General features: G+C 43.6%; 1 protein-coding gene across 1 annotated transcript; it reads right to left on the bottom strand.

The window, feature by feature from the left end:
* Window positions 1-533: 533 nt before the first annotated feature.
* Window positions 534-19,159, bottom strand: IL6R (interleukin 6 receptor). The gene is made up of 10 exons (XM_067472282.1): window positions 18,976-19,159; window positions 9,338-9,589; window positions 7,892-8,015; window positions 7,547-7,725; window positions 5,867-6,027; window positions 2,847-2,991; window positions 2,594-2,637; window positions 1,254-1,323; window positions 1,039-1,141; window positions 534-803 (listed from the first exon to the last, which is right to left on the bottom strand). Exons 1-10 carry the CDS (start codon window positions 19,139-19,141, stop codon window positions 587-589), a joined length of 1,461 nt encoding a protein of 486 aa, XP_067328383.1. The 5' UTR covers window positions 19,142-19,159; the 3' UTR covers window positions 534-586.
* Between the last annotated feature and the right edge of the window lie 882 nt (window positions 19,160-20,041).

Genomic DNA, 20,041 nt, shown 5'->3' on the forward strand with positions numbered 1-20,041 from the left:
TTCGTTCCATCGCTAATTCACCAAACTGCTGCTTGGGAGTCCGGCGGAGTGTCCTTACTTCTCTGGACATAGATGGTCATCTGTCGGGAGGGATCAGACGGTGCCTTCCTGCTTGGTAGAAAAGTGGACAGACTGGATGTCCTTTGGGTGTCCCTTCCAAATAATATAATTCATTCCGTCGTCTGCTTGGGCATCTGGCGGAGTCTCCTTCCTTCTCTGGACGTGGATGGTCATCTGTCGGGAGGGATCGGATGGTGCCTTCCTACTTGGTAGAAAAGGGGACAGATTGGATGGCCTTTGGGGGTCCATTCCAAATCATATATTCATTCCATCGTCTGCTTGGGCGTCCGGCGGAGTGTCCTTCCTTCTCTGGATGTGGATGGTCATCTGTCGGGAGGGATCAGATGGTGCCTTCGTGCTCCTTTCCAGCTCTGGACTGCTGTGTCGGTCCTTCTGTCCAGAGATGGGGATGTCCCTTCTGTCCGAAGGGCATCTGTGCAGACCGGGCAGTGACCCCGGTCCGGTTCCGGACAGAACGGCATCTGTGCAGACCCGTGTTCGGTTCTAAGCGGTCCGAGTCCCGGCCTTACTTGGCCAGGAGGAAGTAGTGGGCATTGGCCACGTCGAAGGGACCCCCCTGCCCCGGTCCTGGAGGGCCGTCGGCCGGACTTTCGCAGAATTGGGGCTGGGGGGACGGAGGGAGCAACGGGGAGGCGCTCAGGGGGCACTCGGGGGCTCCGGCCGTGGCAAAAGGGGCCAAAGCGTAGGACGGCTTCCTCTCGTTGGACGGACGCTTCCTCCACCTGAAATAATAATAACAACAACAACAACAATAATAATAATGTAAACAATAGGAATGAGAATCAGGTCTGGGCCAACTTCGGCCCTCCCTCCAGGGGTTTTGGACTCCAACTCCCATCATTCCTAACAGCCTACCGGCTGTTAGGAATGATGGAAGTTGGAGTCCAAAACCCCTGGAGGGAGGGCCAAAGTTGGCCCAGAGTTGCGTCCATCTCGGTCCGAAGTCCAAGTCCTCACCGGAAGGCCACCAGGAGCAGGACCACCAAGGCCAGGACCACGGCCGCGATGACCGTCACCACCAGCAGCGTCCAGCCAGGGAGCGGCGCCATGGATCGCTTGACTGGAAAGTAAGGAAGCAAAGAAGGAGCGTTAAGTAGTCTCAAGGGCGGAACTAGAAACATGTAAGCACCATGGACAGCGACAGGAAGGACTACAGAGCCCAACGTCCTCACCGCTGGGGTCCCCCACTTCCCGCGGCGTTTCCAGGCTGACCAAGCTGACCAGTGGATCTCCACTTGGAGCCTGCAAGGAAGGAAACACAGACAGGCTGGAGAACGGCGCTGGACGAGTGACCACAACAACGACAATAATAATAGATAACAAATAATAATAAATAATAATAGCAAATAATAATGATAATAAATAAGAACTAATAAGAAGTAATGATAGATAATAAATAATAATACATAGAAATTAATAATAATAATAAATAACAAATAATAATTAATACTAATAAATAACAACTAATAATAATAAATAGCAAATAATAATGAGAATAAATAAGAACTAATAAGAACTAATGATAGATAATAAATAATAATAAATAGCAATAAATAAATAATAAATAATAACTAATAATAATAAATAACAAATAATAATTAATACTAATAAATAACATATAATAATAAATACGAAATAATATTGATAACTAATAACTAATAATAATAAATAATAATGGATTAACAGATAACAAGTAATAACAATAATAATAAATACTAATAAATAACAAATAATAACTAATACTAATAAATAATAATAATAATAATAACTAATAATAATAAATAATGAATAATAATATTAATGACAACTAATAATAGAAGTAGCAAATAATAATAACTAATAATAAATAACATATAATAAATAATAACTAGCTAATAGCAAATAATATAATAAGTAATAACTAATAATAATAAATATTACTAATAAACAATAAAGAATTAACAAATAACAAGTAATAAAAATAATAACAAATAATAAATAATAAATAATAATTAATACTAATAAAAACAAATAATAATAATCAATAGCAAATAATAATGATAATAACTAATAATAATAAATAACATAAATAATAAATTAATAATAACTAACAAATAGCAAAGAATAATGATAGTAACTAATAACTAATAATAATAAATAACATATAATAAGAAATAATAATAACTAACAAATAAATAATAATGATAATAACTAATAATAATAAAAATAAATAATACTAATAAATAACAAATAATTAACAAATAATAAGTAATAACAATAATAATAACTAATAATAATAAATAACTAATCATAATTAATAATGAAAATAACTAATAACAAATAATGATAACCAATAAAAAATAATAACAAATGATAAACAAATAATAACAAATAATAAATAATGATGATAAATAATAATAGCAAATAATAAATAAAATGGTGATAAATAATAATAATAATAATAACACATACTAATAATTACTAATAAGAACAAATAATAAACAATAACAAATAATATTAAGAAATATTGTACCTTTGAAGCATTTGTCACGGTTTCCAGTTCCAGGTCTTTGGGTTCTGAAAGTGGAAAGATTCCCGTTCAACACAATGCGAGGGTTGGACTAGATGCCCTTTGGGGGTCCCTCTCCCAGTGGAGTCCCTTTCCCTGGAGGGTTCCAAACAGAGGCAGGGTAGCCATCTGTCGAGAGGGATAGGATTGTGTCCCCCCTTGTGGCTGGAGGGGGTTGGACTAGATGCCCCCGGGGGGCCCCACTCCTCCGGCCTACCTGTCCAGGGCGTGGCGACATCTTCGTGGCTCCATTCGCTCCACTCTCCGTGGTTGAACTGTTCTCGGCAGCGCAGCTGAACGGCGTGCGCGCGGCCCTTCAGGGCGTCCGAAATGACATATGAGGAGGCGTGGGGAAGGCACACCTGCCGGACAGAGAACGGCAACACCTGACGATTATTTGGCCCCAGATGTGTGCAGCCAGGGCCGGCCCTAGGTAAGGCCACAGTGAGAAGTTCTGCTAACCACCACTGTGTGAGAAGCGCCTCAAGAGCACCCCTGGACAACATGCAGCATACCGCAAGCGCTTACTGTGCGTAGTGGTTGCGCCGCCCCTGTGTTCAGCCTTCATTCAGCTCTGAAGTCTCGGAGCGGCACTTCACATTTTTTGCTATTTCTACAAGCTACAGAAAACTATTTACAAGAACAGCCCAAGACACATCTTTCTAGGTTGCTGAAAGTTTTTCCGGGCTATATGGCCATGATCTAGAGGCATTCTCTCCTGATGTTTCGCCTGCATCTATGGCAAGCATCCTCAGAGGTAGTGAGGTCTGTTGGAAGTAGGACAATGGGTTTATATATCTGTGGAATGACCAGGGTGGGACAAAGGACTCTTGTCTGCTGGAGCTAGGTGTGAATGTTTCAACTGACCACCTTCATTGGCATATAATGGCCTGGCAGTGCCTGGAGCAAACATTTGTTGAGTGGTGATGTCCTTGGGTTGTTGTAGGTTTTTTCGGGCTATATGGCCATGTTCTAGAGGCATTCTCTCCTGACATTTTGCCTGCATCTATGGCAAGCATCCTCAGAGGTTGTGAGGTCTGTTGGAAGTAGGAAAAAGGGGTTTATATATCTGTGGGATGACCAGGGTGGGGCAAAGGACTCTTGTCTGCTGGAGCTAGGTGTGAATGTTTCAACTGACCACCTTCATTAGCATATAATGGCCTGGCAGTGCCTGGGGCAATCTTTTGTTGAGTGGTGATGTCCTTGGGTTGTTGTAGGTTTTTTCGGGCTATAGGGCCATGTTCTAGAGGGATTCTCTCCTGACGTTTCGCCTGCATCTATGGCAAGCATCCTCAGAGGTAGTGAGGTCTGTTGGAACTAGGGAAATGGGTTTATATATCTGTGGAATGACCAGGGTGGGACAAAGGAGTCTTTTCAAGGTGGTCAGTTGAAACATTCACACCTTGCTCCAACAGAGGTGTGAATGTTTGAACTGACCACCTTGATTAGCATTTGATAGCCTGGCAGTGCCTGGGGCAATCTTTTGTTGAGAGGTGATTAGATGTCACTGATTGTTTTCCCTCTGCTGTTTTGCTGTTGTAATTTTAGAGTTTTTTTAATGCTGGGAGCCAGATTTTGTTCATTTTCATGGTTTCCTCCTTTCTGTTGACATTGTCCACATGCTTCTTGTGGGTTTCAATGGCTTCTCTGTGTAGCCTGACATGGTGGTTGTTGGTGTGGTCCAGCATTTCTGTGTTCTCAAATAATCTGCTGTGTCCAGGCTGGTTCCTCAGGTGCTCTGCTATGGCTGACTTCTCTGGTTGAAGGAGTCTGCAGTGCCTTACGTGTTCCTTGATGCGTGTCTGGGCAATGCGGCTGCGTTTGGTGGTCCCTCTGGAGACTTCTTGTCCACAGCTGCATGGTACACAATGGTGGACTCCTGCAGAGGTGAGAGGATCCCTCTTGTCCTTTGGTTGGATGTTCTTGGTGGGTCTGGAGATAGTGTGTATGTTTGTGTTTCCTCCTCAGCTTCCTTCTGCGGTCAGTGGTTCCCTTGATGTCTGGCAAGAACACTTTCCCTTTGGGTGGATCTTCATCTTGACTCTCGTGGCTTCTTCTCGGTGGTCTTGCAGCTCTTTTGATGTCTGAGGTGGGGTCTCCATTGGCCTGGAGAGCCCAGTTGAGGGGGTTCAGTTCATCTTGGTTCATCTCAGCCCGGTCATAGCTAACTTCTACATGGAACACTTTGAAAAACAAGCCCTGGAGACAGCAACCAAAAAGTCCACGATATGGTTCAGAGATGTGGATGACACCTTCACCATTTGGAGCCATGGAGAAGAAGAACTCAACAGGTTCCTGGACCATCTCAACAGCATCCACCCAAACATATGGTTCAGAGATGTGGATGACACCTTCACCCTTTGGGGCCATGGAGGAGAAGAACTCAACACGTTCCTGGACCATCTCAACAGCATCCACCCAAACATATGGTTCAGAGATGTGGATGACACCTTCACCATTTGGAGCCATGGAGAAGAAGAACTCAACAGGTTCCTGGACCATCTGAACAGCATCCACCCTAACATCCATTTCACCATGGAAAAAGAAAAGGAAGGAAGACTGCCTTTTCTAGATGTCCTAGTCATCCGTAAACCAGATCAACAATTGGGTCACACCATCTACAGAAAACCCACACACACACAGAGATATCTACATCAAAACTCCAACCATCACCCAAGTCAAAAAAGAAGCACTATTCAAGCCTTGGCAGACCGTGCCAAAAGAATCTGGGAAGCCCACCTCCTCCAAGATGAACTGAACCCCCTCAACTGGGCTTCACAGGCCAATGGAGACTCCACCTCAGACATCAGAAGAGCTGCAAGACCACCGAGAAGAAGCCACAAGAGTCAAGATGAAGATCCACCCAAAGGGAAAGTGTTCTTGCCAGACATCAAGGGAACCACTGACCGCAGAGGGAAGCTGAGGAGGAAACACAACATACACACTATCTCCAGACCCACCAAGAACATCCAACCAAAGGACAAGAGGGATCCTCTCACCTCTGCAGGAGTCTACCATTGTGTACCATGCAGCTGTGGACAAGAAGTCTCCAGGGGGACCACCAAACATATTGCATGATTGCAGTATAACACATCCTGCTTCTGAAGGTGAGCAATAATAATAATACTGCTATTAATAGTAGTAGTAGTAGTAGTAGTAGTAGTAGTATTGCATTCTTATTGCCTGCTTGCAGGGTGGGGCCTTCTCCTTCGGCAGGTGAGCCAGGTGTGTCCCTACCTGGGAGTAGTTGTGGGCGCCCTGGGGCCGGTAGCGCAGCTGGAAGCCGAGGCGGTAGAAGGTGGGTCCCCAGGAGCGCGGGTAGGACCAGCTCACCCGCAGCTGACGCGGGCAGCCCTCCACCGCACTGACCGTCACATTGTCCGGAGGGTCCGGCTTCACTGCGGAGAGACACAGACAGGGAGGTCCATTAGGAATCATAGAAGCCATGGGAGGGGTCCCCAGAGGCCATCCAGTCCATCCCCACTTCTACCAGGGAGGCAGACTGTGTCTAATCCCTCCCGACAGATGCCCATCCAGCCATAGAGACATTCACAGAAGCCATGGGAGTTGGGAGGGGTCCCTAGAGGTCATCCAGTCCACCCCCACTTCTACTAGGGAGGGAGACACCATCTAATCCCTCCCAACAGATGCCCATCCAGCCTCAGAGACATTGGCGGGTTCATGCAGAAATAGGGACCCTCAGGGGTCATCCCCATTTCTTCCAGGAAGAAAGATACCACCTAATCCCTCCTGACATATGGCCATCCATCCGCAGAGACATTCTCAGGTTCTTGCAGAAAAAGGGCCATGGAATCAAAGGTTTCTAGTGTTGGAAGGGGTCCCGAAAGGCCATCCAGTCCATCCCTACTTCTTCTACCAGGAAGGGAGATACCATCTAATCCCTCCCGACAGGTGGCCATATAGACATTCTCAGGTTCTTGCAGAAATAGTGCTATAAAATCTAAGACTCCTAGTTAGAAGGGTCCCTCAAATGCCATCCAGTCCATCCCTGCTTCTTCCAGGAAGGGAGACACCATCTAATCCCTCCCGACAGGTGGCCATCCATCCTCAGAGACATTCTCAGGTTCACGCAGAAATAAAGCATGAAATCATAGGAGTCTAGAGTTAGAAGGGGTCCCCAAAGGCCATGCAGCCCATCCCTGCTTCTACCAGGAAGGGAGACACCATCTAATCCCTCCCGACAGATGGCCATCTATCCGCAGAGACATTCGCAGGTTCACACAGAAATAGGGCCATAGAATCAAAGATTTCTAGTGTAAGAAGGAGCCCTCAGAGGCCATCCAGTCCATCCCTGCTTCTACCAGGAAGGGAGACACCATCTAATCCCTCCCGGCAGATGGCCATCCAACCCATCCAAAACCTATCGATGTCTCAACCAATTCAGCATAGCCGGTGACACCAAAGCAAAGTGACTTCCCAATGCAGCTGAGGCCAAGGTACATGTCAGGATTATTGAAAGTATGCATGTATGTTTTTTCAATGTGTTTCAATATGTTTAACAATGGTGTTCATATGTATTCAAGATGGATTCAGTGATGTGCAATTGTATGCTGGCATTGTTGTTGTGTGAGACAGAGAGAGAAGAGACCTTGGCAGCAGAAGTAAGATCGCAAGCTCTCTCTGTCTGGGAAGAATTAGGGAGTCGCCGGCTTCCAGCCAAAGTGAAACTGATAAGCAGATGTTCCGTAACCGTACTCAAGTTGTGCTTTGTCATTCCTGTTGTGGTTCCTGATGAAGCTCGCTTGGAAGTAGACGTGTATTAAGATGTGCTAAGTAAACTTTTGTTATTTTTGAAACTGGCCGACTGCAGTGTCCTGTTTTGTGTCTGTGTGATCTCGTAACCTCATCTCCGCTGCGCATAGAGCGGGAGGGTCTCACTCTGACAGTACTACGCACGCAGGGTTTCGGTGTTGAAGAACTTGTGCCGGGTGGCGGCTCCGGCCAGGGTGGCCAGGCAGACGGAGAGCCGGAGCTTGAGGTCCTCCTTCTCCTTCAGGCCTTGCGTCCGGCAGGAGAACTTCTGCGACTTGGCGTAATAGCGGCACGGGTGCGGGACGCGCTCTTGGCTGAAGAAGCTGCAAAGAGAAGGCATGCGACAAAGCCCTGGGAGTTGTAGTTTGGCCGTGGTACGTTTAGAGCTTGCAGAACTACAACTCCCATGCTCCCACCCCATGTGTGCCCGGCCGGTCTGCCATTGTGTACGGATGGCGTCCACTACATATCCCTTCTACCCAGGCTCACCCTTTCTGGACCCACAGCTTGGCTTTGGTGCGGAGAGACGTAGTGCGCGCAGCCCGCCACTCGCAGATGATTTCGTTGTTGAGGCTCCTCTGGCGGCAGGAGAAGTCGGGGGCCTCGGGGGGCTCTAAAGTTAGGAGGGAAGAGACAAGGCGGTCAAGCGGAGGCACTCTGGATGGCCATCTGCCGGGAGGGATTAGATGGTGCCTTGCTGCTTGGGAGAAAGGGGGTTGGACTGGATGGCCCTTGGGGACCCTTCCAAATCAATAATAATAATAATAATAATAATAATAATAATACATGTAATAATAATAATAATAATACATAGAATAATAATAATAATAATAATAATAATAATACATCACACAGTCCGACTTGTGATTTTGTGATACGAAATCCAGCATATTGATCTCGTTTGCTGTGACATACTGTGCTTTTGTGTCAACAATAATAGTAATAATACTAATGGAATCTCCTTCTCTGGAGGCTTTTACACCCAGATGGCCATCTGTCGGGAGGGCTTTGATTGTTTTCCTTCATGGCAGAAAGGGGTGGGGTTGGACTAGATGGCCTTTGGGGATCCCTTTTAAGTATAGTGCATTATAGACTAGTAATCCCTTTCTCTGGAGACTTTTAAACTCAGGCCGGATGGCCATCTATCGGGAGGGCTTTGGTGGTGCCTTCATGGCAGAATAGAGCTGGACCGGGTGGACTTTGGGGATCCCTTTTAATAATAGTGTATCACAGACTAGAAGTCCTTTTTTCTGGAGGCTCTGAAGCAGAGGCCAGATGGCCATCTGTCGGGAGGGATTAGATGGTGCCATGGCAGAAGGGGAATGGACTGGATGACCTTTGGGGATCCCTTTTAATTATAGTGTATTATAACCTAGAAGTTCCTTTCTCTGGAGACTTTTAAACTGAGGCTGGATGGCCATCTGTCGGGAGAGTTTGGTGGTGCCTTCATGGCAGAATAGAGTTGGACTGGATGGACTTTGGGGATCTCTCTCAATAATAGTGGACTTTGGGGATCCCTTTTAATTATAGTGCATTATAGACTAGGAGTCCCTTTTTCTGGAGACTTTTAAACTCAGGCCAGATGGCCATCTATTGGGAGGGTTTTGATTGTGCCTTCATGGCAGAATGGGGTTGGACTAGATGACCTTTGGGGATCCCTTTTAATTATAGTGTATTATAACCTGGAAGTCCCTTTCTCTGGAGACTTTTAAACTCAGGCCAGATGGCCATCTGTCGGGAAAGGTTAGATGGTGCCTTCCTTCGTGGCAGAATGGGGTTGGACTAGATGACCTTTTGGGGGCCCCTTTTAATCATAGTGGATTATAGACTCGGAGTCCCTTCCTCTGGAGGCTTTTGAGGCTGGATGGCCATCTGTCGGGAGGGCTTTGATGGCAGACTGGGCTGGACTGGATGTCCTTTGGGGCGTGGGCTCACCTTCGACCGCCAGGCGCCAGGTGCGAGAGGGGTGCCCGCCCACATGGCAGGTGTAGGAGCCAGAATGGTTCAGGTGCACCCGGGGGAGGAAGAGGACACGGCCTGGGGCGGCCGGCCCGGCCAGGGTGGACGTCACGTTCCGGCCCTCAAAGGTCCAGTAGGCCTCGGTGGCATTGTCCAGCTGCCCGTCGTCCAGGCAAGGAAGGGTGGCGTTGCCGTCCGGGCGGGCGACCACCACGTTGGGAGGGGCGGCTGCAAAAAAGACGAAAGCAAAGGCGTCAGGATCAGGATCAATAATTAATATTATTTATATAATAATTATTAATAATATTATAATTTATTAATATGCCATTATCTTGACCAGCGACAATCCCATTGGAAGGGGCGGCTGCAAAAAGATGAAAGCAAAGACATCAGGATCATGATCAATAATTAATATTATTTATATAATTATTATTAATAATATTATAATTTATTATAATTTTGATTATTATTAATATCCCATTATCTGGACCAGTGACAATCCCATTGGAAGGGGCGGCTGCAAAAAGACGAAAGCAAAGGCATCAGGATCATGATCAGTAAGATTATTTATATAATAGATCAATAATATTATTTATATAATAATCATTAATAATATTATAATTTATTATTATTATTATCCCATTATCTGGATCAGTAACAACCCCATTGGAAGGAGCAGCTGCAAAAAGACGAAAGCAAAGGCATCACGATCATGATCAATAATTAATATTATGTATATAATAATTATTTACAATATTTTAATTTATTATTATTATTATTATTATTATTATTAATATCCTGTTATCTGGACCAGTGACAATCCCATTGGAAGGGGCGGCTGCAAAAAGATGAAAGAAAAGACATCATGATCAATAATTAATATTATGTACATAATAATAATTATTAATAATAATATTATAATTTATTATTAATATTCCATTATCTGGACCAGCGACAATCCCATTGGAAGGGGCGGCTACAAAAAGGCAAAAGCAAAGACATCAGGACCATGATCAATACTATTATTTATATAATAATTATTAATAATAGATCAATAATATTATTTATATATAATAATAATTATTAATAATATTATGATTTATTATTAATAACAATATCCCATTATCTGGACCAGCAACAATCCCCTTGGAAGGAAAGGCATCAGGATCAGGATCAATATTATTATTTAGATAATAATTATTTACAATATTATAATTTATTATAATTTATTATTATTATTAATGTCCCATTATCTGAACCAGCGACAACCCCATTGGAAGGGGCGGCTGCAAAAAGATGAAAGCAAAGGCGTCAGGATCATGATCAATACCATTATTTATATAATAATTATGTATATAATAATTATTAATAATATTATAATTTATTATTATTATTATTATTATTATCCCATTATCTGAACCAGCGACAACCCTATTGGAAGGGGCAGCTGCAAAAAGATGAAAGCAAAGGCATCAGGATCATGATCAATAATACTACTTATATAATAATTATTAATAATATTATAATTTATTATTATTATAATTTATTATTATTAATATCCCATTATCTTGACCAGCGACAACCCCATTGGAAGGGGCGACTGCAAAAAGATGAAAGCAAAGGCATCAGGATCATGATCAATACTATTATCTATATAATAATTATTAATAATATTATAATTTATTATAATTTTATCATTACTATTAATATCCCATTATCTGGACCAGCGATAATCCCATTGGAAGGGGCGGCTGCAAAAAGACAAAAGCAAAGGCATCAGGATCATGATCAATAATTAATATTATCTATTTAATAATAATTATTAATAATATTATAATTTATTATATTATTATCATTAATATCTCATTATCTCAACCAGCCACAATCCCATTGGAAGGGGCAGCTGGAAAAAGACGAAAGGAAAGGCATCAGGATCAGGATCAATACTATTATTTATATAATAATTATTTACAGTATTTTAATTTATTATAATTTATTATAATAATAATTATTATTATCCCATTATCTGGACCAGCGACAACCCAATTAGAAGAGGCGGCTGCAAAAAGACAAAAGCAACGACATCAGGATCATCAATAATATTATTTATATAATAATTATTAATAATATTATAATTTATTATAATTTATTATTATTATTATTAATAATAATAATAATAATAATAACTCATTATCTGGACCAGCGACAACCCCATTGGAAGAGGCGGCTGCAAAAAAGATGAAAGCAAAGTCGTCAGGATCATGATCAATAATTAATATTATTACATTTTAGATAATAATAATTATTAATAATATATAATAATATGTTATCAATAGTTATTAATCATATCCGACTATCTGGATGGGCAGCAATCTCATTGGAAGTGGTGGCTGCAAAAAAATGTAAACAAAGGGGTCAGGACTATTATCAATAATTAATATTATTTATATAATAATTATTATTAATAATAAATATATTATTATTATTATTATTATTATTATCACACTGGAGGGGGCGGCTGCAAAAAGATGTAAACAAAGTGATTGTTGTTGTTGTTTGTGCAAAGGCTTTCCACAATTGTGTGTCAATCACCCTCCAAAGTGACCCATAATCCACTAAAGTTGGGAGGGGGCTGCCAAAGGCCATCTAGTCCAACACACTTCAGCCTCGCAGGGATGCACAACTAAAACACCCTTGAAAGATGGCCATCCAACCTCTGATTGTTAGACATCCAAAGTAGGAGAGCCCACCACCCTCCAACATTATTGCACTAGAGTTAGATGGGATCCCCAAAAGGGCATCTAGACCAACCCTATCTTGCAATGCAGGTACACATAACTAAACCACTCCCAAAAGATGTCCATCTAACCCGTGTTTAAAGACTTCCACAAAAGAAGGAGCCATCACCCTCCAAAGGCAGTTATGTTTCAATCTAGTTGGAAGGTGGCCCCAGGGGTCATCTAGTCCAACCCATCTAGTCTAGGGCCAAAGCATTCCTGGAAGAGGTCCATCAAGGGGACCCCAAGGGTCATCTAGTCCAACCCATGAAAGCATTCCTGGAAGAGGTCCATCCAACCGGCTATGCATGAGCATGCAACTAAAGCACTCTCAGTAGATGCCCATCCAACGTCTGCTTAGAGGCCTCCAAAGACTGAGTGTCAATCACCTCCCAAGGTGGCCCATATTCCGCTAGCGTTGGAAGGGTCATCTAGTCCAACCCATCTTGTTGAGGACCAAAGCATTCCTGGAAGAGGTCCATCAAGGGGACTGCAAGGGTCATCTAGTCCAACCCATCTTGTCTAGGACCATCAAGGGGATCCCAAGGGTCATCTAGTCCAACCCACCTAGTCTAGGACCAAAGCATTCCTGAAAGAGGTCCATCAAGGGGATCCCAAGAGTCATCTAGTCCAACCCATCTTGTCTAGGACAATCTAGGGGACCCCAAGGGTCATCTAGTCCAACTCATCTAGTCTAGGACCAAAGCATTCCTGAAAGAGGTCCATCAAGGGTACCCCAAGGGTCATCTAGTCCAATCCATCTAGTCTAGGACCATCAAGGGGACCCCAAGGGTCATCTAGTCCAACCCATCTTGTCTAGGACCATCAAGGGGATCCCAAGGGTCATCTAGTCCAACCCACCTAGTCTAGGACCAAAGCATTCCTGAAAGAGGTCCATCAAGGGGACCCCAAGGGTCATCTAGTCCAACCCATGAAAGCATTCCTGGAAGAGGTCCATCCAACCGGCTATGCATGAGCATGCAACTAAAGCACTCTCAGTAGATGCCCATCCAACGTCTGCTTAGAGGCCTCCAAAGACTGAGTGTCAATCACCTCCCAAGGTGGCCCATATTCCGCTAGCGTTGGAAGGGTCATCTAGTCCAACCCATCTTGTTGAGGACCAAAGCATTCCTGGAAGAGGTCCATCAAGGGGACTGCATGGGTCATCTAGTCCAACCCACCTAGTCTAGGACCAAAGCATTCCTGAAAGAGGTCCATCAAGGGGATCCCAAGAGTCATCTAGTCCAACCCATCTTGTCTAGGACAATCTAGGGGACCCCAAGGGTCATCTAGTCCAACTCATCTAGTCTAGGACCAAAGCATTCCTGAAAGAGGTCCATCAAGGGTACCCCAAGGGTCATCTAGTCCAACCCATCTAGTCTAGGACCATCAAGGGGACCCCAAGGATCATCTAGTCCAACCCATCTTGTCTAGGACCATCAAGGGGACCCCAAGGATCATCTAGTCCAACCCATCTTGTCTAGGACCATCAAGGGGACCCCAAGAGTCATCTAGTCCAACCCATCTTGTCTTAGACCATCAAGGGGACTCCAAGGGTCATCTATTCCAACCCATCTTGTCTAGGACCATCAAGGGGACCCCAAGGGTCATCTAGTCCAACCCATCTAGTCTAGGACCATCAAGGGGACCCCAAGAGTCATCTAGTCCAACCCATCTTGTCTTAGACCATCAAGGGGACTCCAAGGGTCATCTAGTCCAACCCATATAGTCTAGGACCATCAAGGGGACCCCAAGGGTCATCTAGTCCAACCCATCTTGTCTGGGACCAAAGCATTCCTGGAAGAGGTCCATCAAGGGGACCCCAAGGGTCATCTAGTCCAACCCATCAAAGCATTCCTGGAAGAGGTCCACCCAACATGCAACTAAAGCACTCTCAGTAGATGCCCATCCAACATCTCCTTAGAGGCCTCCAAAGACTTGAGTGTCAATCACCTCCCAAGGTGGCCCATACTCCGCTAGCGTTGGAAGGGGACCCCAAGGGTAATCTAGACCAACCCTTGTGAATGACTCCATGCAACAAGACGTTAGGAAACACATGTGAGGCCTCCGAGGGAAACAGGTTGTTGGGGAAAGGTCAGCGGCTGCGTGGTTGGCGGCGGGAGGAAAACTGCAGCGTTTCCAAACGAAATGTCAACAGCCCAAAGCAAACAGTTTCCCCCCCGCTGGCCCCCCTTGACCCTCTGCCAGGAACAGACCGTGCCCAAGCCCGGCCCACGTGCCACTTAATCCCCAACCACAATGGAGCAGAGTCGCATTGGGATTTATAGTTTGCAGCCAGGACTTAGCGCTGTGCTGGGAAACACAGCATTGAGTTACTTCATGCAAACCACTGGCCATCTGTCGGGGGTGATTTGATTGTGCTTTTCTTGAATGGCAGAATAAAGGGGGTTGGACTGGATGGCCTCGGGGGTTGCTCCTATTATTGTTGTTATTATTATTATTATTATTATTATTATTATTTTACTGACACAAAAACACAGTATGTCACAGCAAATGAGATTATTATTATTATTATTCCTATTATTGTTATTATTCCTATTTCTATTATTATTATTCCTATTATTCCTATTTCTATTATTATTCCTATTATTCCTATTATTCCTATTTCTATTATTATTATTATTATTCCTATTTCTATTATTATTATTATTCCTATTATTGTTATTATTCCTATTTCTATTATTATTATTATTATTATTATTATTCCTATTATTGTTATTATTCCTATTTCTATTATTATTATTATTATTATTATTATTATTCCTATTATTGTTATTATACCTATTTCTATTTCTATTATTATTATTCCTATTATTGTTATTATTCCTAATCCTATTTCTATTATTATTATTATTATTATTATTATTATTCCTATTATTGTTATTATTCCTATTCCTATTATTATTATTATTATTCCTATTATTGTTATTATTCCTATTTCTATTATTATTATTATTATTATTATTATTATTATTATTTTACTGACACAAAAACACAATATGTCACAGCAAATGAAATTATTATTATTATTATTATTCCTATTATTGTTGTTATTATTCCTATTTCTATTATTATTATTATTTTACTGACACAAAAGCACAGTATGTCACAGAAAATGAGATTATTATTATTATTATTCCTATTATTGTTATTATTTATATTTCTATTATTATTATTATTATTTTACTGACACAACAACAAAGTATCTCACAGCAAACAAGATTATTATTATTCCTATTATGGTTATTCTTATTTCTATTATTATTATTATTATTATTATTATTATTACAAAGGTTGGACAGTCATCTGTTGGGGGTGTTTTGATTGTGCTTTTCCTGCATGGCAGAATAAAGGGGGTTGGACTGGATGAATTTTGGGGTCCCTTCTTTCTCTAGGATTCAACAACAACAACAACAACAACAGAATATTTTCTGGAAGCTTTTAAGCAGAGGCCAGATGGTCATCTGTCTGGAAGGTTTGGATAGCATCTTCATGGAAAAAAGGGGGTTGAACTGGATGGCCTTTGGCGTCCCTTCTGACTCTAGCATTCAACAACAATAACAACAACAACAACGTAATATTGTCTGAAGGCTTTTAAGCAGCGGCCAGATGGCCATCTATCTGGAGGGTTTGGATGGCATCCTCCTTCGTGCCAGAAGGAGGTTGGACTGGATGGCCCTTGGGCTCCCTTCTGACTTTAGGATTCAACAACTTCAACAACAACAACAACAACAACAACAACAACAACAACAACGGAATATTTTCTGGAGGCTTTTAAGCAGCGACCAGATGGCCATCTGTCTGGAGGGTTTGGATGGCGTCTTCCTTTGGGGCAGAAGGGGGTTGGACTAGATGGCCCTTGGGGTCCCTTCTTTCTCTAGGATTCAACAACAACAACAACAACAACAACGGGATATTTTCTGGAGGCTTTTAAGCAGCGGCTAGATGGCCATCTGTCTTGAGGGTTTGGATGGCATCTTCATGGCAAAGGGGGATTGAACTGGATGGCCCTTGGGGTCCCTTCTTTCTCTAGGATTCAACAACAACAACAACAACGGAATATTTTCTGGAGGTTTTTAAGCAGAGACCAGATGCCCATCTGTCTAGAGGGTTTGGATGGTGTCTTCCTTTGTGGCAGAAGGAGGTTGGACTGGATGGCCCTTGGGGTCCCTTCTGACTCTAGCATTCAACAACAACAACAACAACAATGGAATATTTTCTGGAGGCTTTTAAGCAGCGGCTAGATGGCCATCTGTCTGGAGGGTTTGGATGGCATCTTCCTTTGGGGCAGAAGGGGGTTGGACTAGATGGCCCTTAGGGTCCCTTCCAACTCTAGGATTCAACAACAACAACAACAATGGAATATTTTCTGCAGGCTTTTAAGCAGTGGTCAGATGGCCATCTGTCTGGAGGGTTTGGATGGTGTCTTCATGGCAAAAGAGAGTTGGACTAGATGGCCCATACAACAACAGAATATTTCTGGAGGCTTTTAAGCAGCAGCCAGATGGCCATCTGTCTGGAAGGTTGGATGGTGTCTTCATGGGAAAAGGGGGTTGAACTGGATGGCCTTTGGGGTCCCTTCTGAGTCTAGGATTCAACAACAACAACAACAACAACAGAATATTTTCTGGAGGCTTTTAAGCAGCAGCCAGATGGCTATCTGTCTGGAGGGTTTGGATGGCGTCTTCATGAGGAAAGGGGGGTTGGACTGGATGGCCCTTGGGGTCCCTTCTGAGTCTAGGATTCAACAACAACAACAACAACAACAACAACGGAATATTTTCTGGAGGCTTTTAAGCAGAGACCAGATGACCATCCGTCTGGAGGGTTTGGATGGCGTCTTCATGGAAAAAAGGGGGTTGGATTGGATGGCCTTTGGGGTCCCTTCTGACTCTAGGATTTCTTGAGATATCTTGTTAACAGAGTCTGAATGGCCATCTGTTGGGTGGGCTTTGATTGTGTCTTCACAGCAGAAAGGGGTTGGACTGGATGGCCCTTGGGGTCTCTTCTTTCTCTAGGATTCAACAACAACAACAACAACAGAATATTTTCTGGAGGCTTTTAAGCAGAGACCAGATGGCCATCAGTCTGGAGGGTTTGGATGGCGTCTTCCTTTGTGGCAGAAGGGGGTTGGACTAGATGGCCCTTGGGGTCCCTTCCGACTCTAGGATTCAACAACAACAATAACAACAATAATGGAATATTTTCTGGAGGCTTTTAAGCAGAGACCAGATGGCCATCTGTCTGGAGGGTTTGGATGGCATCTTCCTTCATGGCAAAAGGGGGTTGGACTAGATGGCCCTTGGGATCCCTTCTTTCTCTAGGATTCAACAACAACAACAACAACAACAACAACAATGGAATATTTTCTGGAGGCTTTAAAGCAGAGACCAGATGGCCATCTGTCTGGAGGGTTTGGATGGCATCTTCATGGAAAAAAGGGGGTTGGACTGGATGGCCCTTGGGGTCTTTTCTGACTCTAGGATTCCATGAGATGTCTTGTTAACAGAGTCTGAATGGCCATCTGTCGGGAGGGCTTTGATGGTGTCTTCACAGCAGAAGGGGGGTTGGACTGGGTGGCCCTTAGGGTCCCTTTTGACTCTAGGATTCAACAACAACAACAACAACGGAATATTTTCTGGAGGCTTTAAAGCAGAGACCAGATGGCCATCTGTCTGGAGGGTTTGGATGGCATCCTCCTTTGTGCCAGAAGGAGGTTGGACTGGATGGCCCTTGGGGTCCCTTCTGACTCTAGAATTCAACAACAACAACAACAACAACAACAACAACAACAACAACAACAACGGAATATTTTCTGGAGGCTTTAAAGCAGAGACCAGAAGGCCATCTATCTGGAGGGTTTGGATGGTATCTTCATGGAAAAAAGGGGTTTGGACTGGATGGCCCTTGGGGTCCCTTCTGACTCTAGGATTCCATGAGATGTATTTTGAACAGAGTCTGAATGGCCAGCTGTTGGGTGGGCTTTGATTGTGTCTTCACAGCAGAAGGAGGTTGGACTGGATGGCCCTTAGGGTCCCTTCTGACTCTAGGATTCAACAACAACAACAACAACAACGAAATATTTTCTGCAGGCTTTTAAGCAGCGGTCAGATGGCCATCTGTCTGGAGGGTTTGGATGGCATCTTCATAGCAGAAGGGGGTTGGACTGGATGGCCTCTGGGTCCCTTCTGACTCTAGGATTCAACAACAACAACAACGTAATATTTTCTGGAGGCTTTTAAGCAGAGACCAAATGGCCATCTGTCTGGAGGGTTTGGATAGCGTCTTCATGGAAAAAAGGGGTTTGGACTGGATGGCCCTTGGGGTCCCTTCTGACTCTAGGATTCCATGAGATGTCTTGTTAACAGAGTCTGAACGGCCATCTGTCGGGAGGGCTTTGATGGTGTCTTCACAGCAGAAGGATGGCATCTTCATGGAAAAAAGGGGTTTGGACTGGATGGCCCTTGGGGTCCTTTCTGACTCTAGGATTCCATGAGATGTCTTTTTAACAGAGTCTGGCCATCTGTCTGGAGGGTTTGGATGGCGTCTTCACAGCAGAAGGGGGTTGGACTAGATGGCCTTGAGGGATCCCTCCATGATTCCAGAGTGTCGACTCCATGATATGATCCATATTTTTTAGGATCGAACCAATTAGGATTAAATAATGCCATTGATAACCCAGGAGCCACAACTCATCGGTGGATGAATGAGAAGTATTGCCCAGGAACAGCAACGGGGTGAGGCAGTCTCACAAAAGATCAACCTAGAAGAAGAGTCATCAGAAGAGTATCAGGAGAGGGCACAGGTGAGTCTTACCTGTCTTGAGGCAGGGCTGGGCCATGGAGAGGGCCGAGAGGGCCACGGCCAAGAGGAGGGTCAGTGCCACGGCCGGAGCCATGGACACCCCGAGGAGGCACGCAGCCGGCGTTAGTGGCATTGAGGAACTGAGCCCAGTGCCAAGGCTCAGCCTGCCCGGGCGCATCTCTTGTGAAACCACAACTGGGCGGGGAGAGAGAGAGAGAGAGAGAGAGAGAGAGAGAGAGGGAAGGAAGGAAGGAAAGCAGTTGTGCAACCGGGGAGGGAGGGGAAGGGAAGGGAGGGAGGCCAAGAGGGCACCAGGGGAGGGGGGGCAGGGCTTGGGGACCCCCACTTTGGGGACTTCCTCTTTGCGACACCCCAAATGGGTGGAGGGACCAAGCACGGCGTGGAGGAGGACATGGCTCCGGTTGCACATCCATGCTCGGGGTCAAAAAGGGCTCGGACTAGATGACCTCACGGGGACCCCTTCTGGAAAAGATAGATCGATCAATAATAAAAAATAAAATATTAAATAAATAAATAAGAAATTTTAATTAATTAATTAATAATTAATAATTGCCTTTTCCATGGAGGGTCTCAGGGCAGCTTCCCAAAGGGCTTGGACTAGATGACCTCACGGGGACCCCTTTTGGAAAAGATAGATAGATCAATAATAATTAATTAATTAAATAAATAAGAAATATTAATTAATTAATTAATTAATTAATAATTGTCTTTTCCATGGAGGGTCTCAGGGCAGCTTCCCAAAGGGCTTGAACTAGATGACCTCATGGGGACCCCTTTGGGAAAAGATAGAAAAATAATAAATAATAAAATATTAATTAATTAAATAAGAAATATTAATTAATTAATTAATTAATTAATAATTAATAATTGTCTTTTCCATGGAGGGTCTCAGGGCAGCTTCTCAAAGGGCTCGGACTAGATGACCTCATGGGGACCCCTTTTGGAAAAGATACATAAATAATAAATAATAAAATAGTAATTAAATAAATAAGAAATATTAATTAATTAATTAAATAATAATTAATTATTGTCTTTTCCATGGAGGGTCTCAGGGCAG

Source organism: Anolis sagrei, chromosome 12, assembly GCF_037176765.1.
Source record: "Anolis sagrei isolate rAnoSag1 chromosome 12, rAnoSag1.mat, whole genome shotgun sequence".
NCBI classification, from domain to species: Eukaryota; Metazoa; Chordata; class Lepidosauria; order Squamata; family Dactyloidae; genus Anolis; species Anolis sagrei.

Excerpts from the sequence above, each read along its gene's own strand:
- IL6R (XM_067472282.1), bottom strand. The coding sequence starts at position 19,141 with ATGCGCCCGGGCAGGCTGAGCCTTGGCACTGGGCTCAGTTCCTCAATG. Across the intron at positions 6,028-7,546 it reads CTTCAACACCGAAACCCTGC|TGAAGCCGGACCCTCCGGAC; the intron begins GTGCGTAGTACT and ends GTCTCTCCGCAG. Across the intron at positions 2,992-5,866 it reads GCGCCCACAACTACTCCCAG|GTGTGCCTTCCCCACGCCTC; the intron begins GTAGGGACACAC and ends TCTGTCCGGCAG.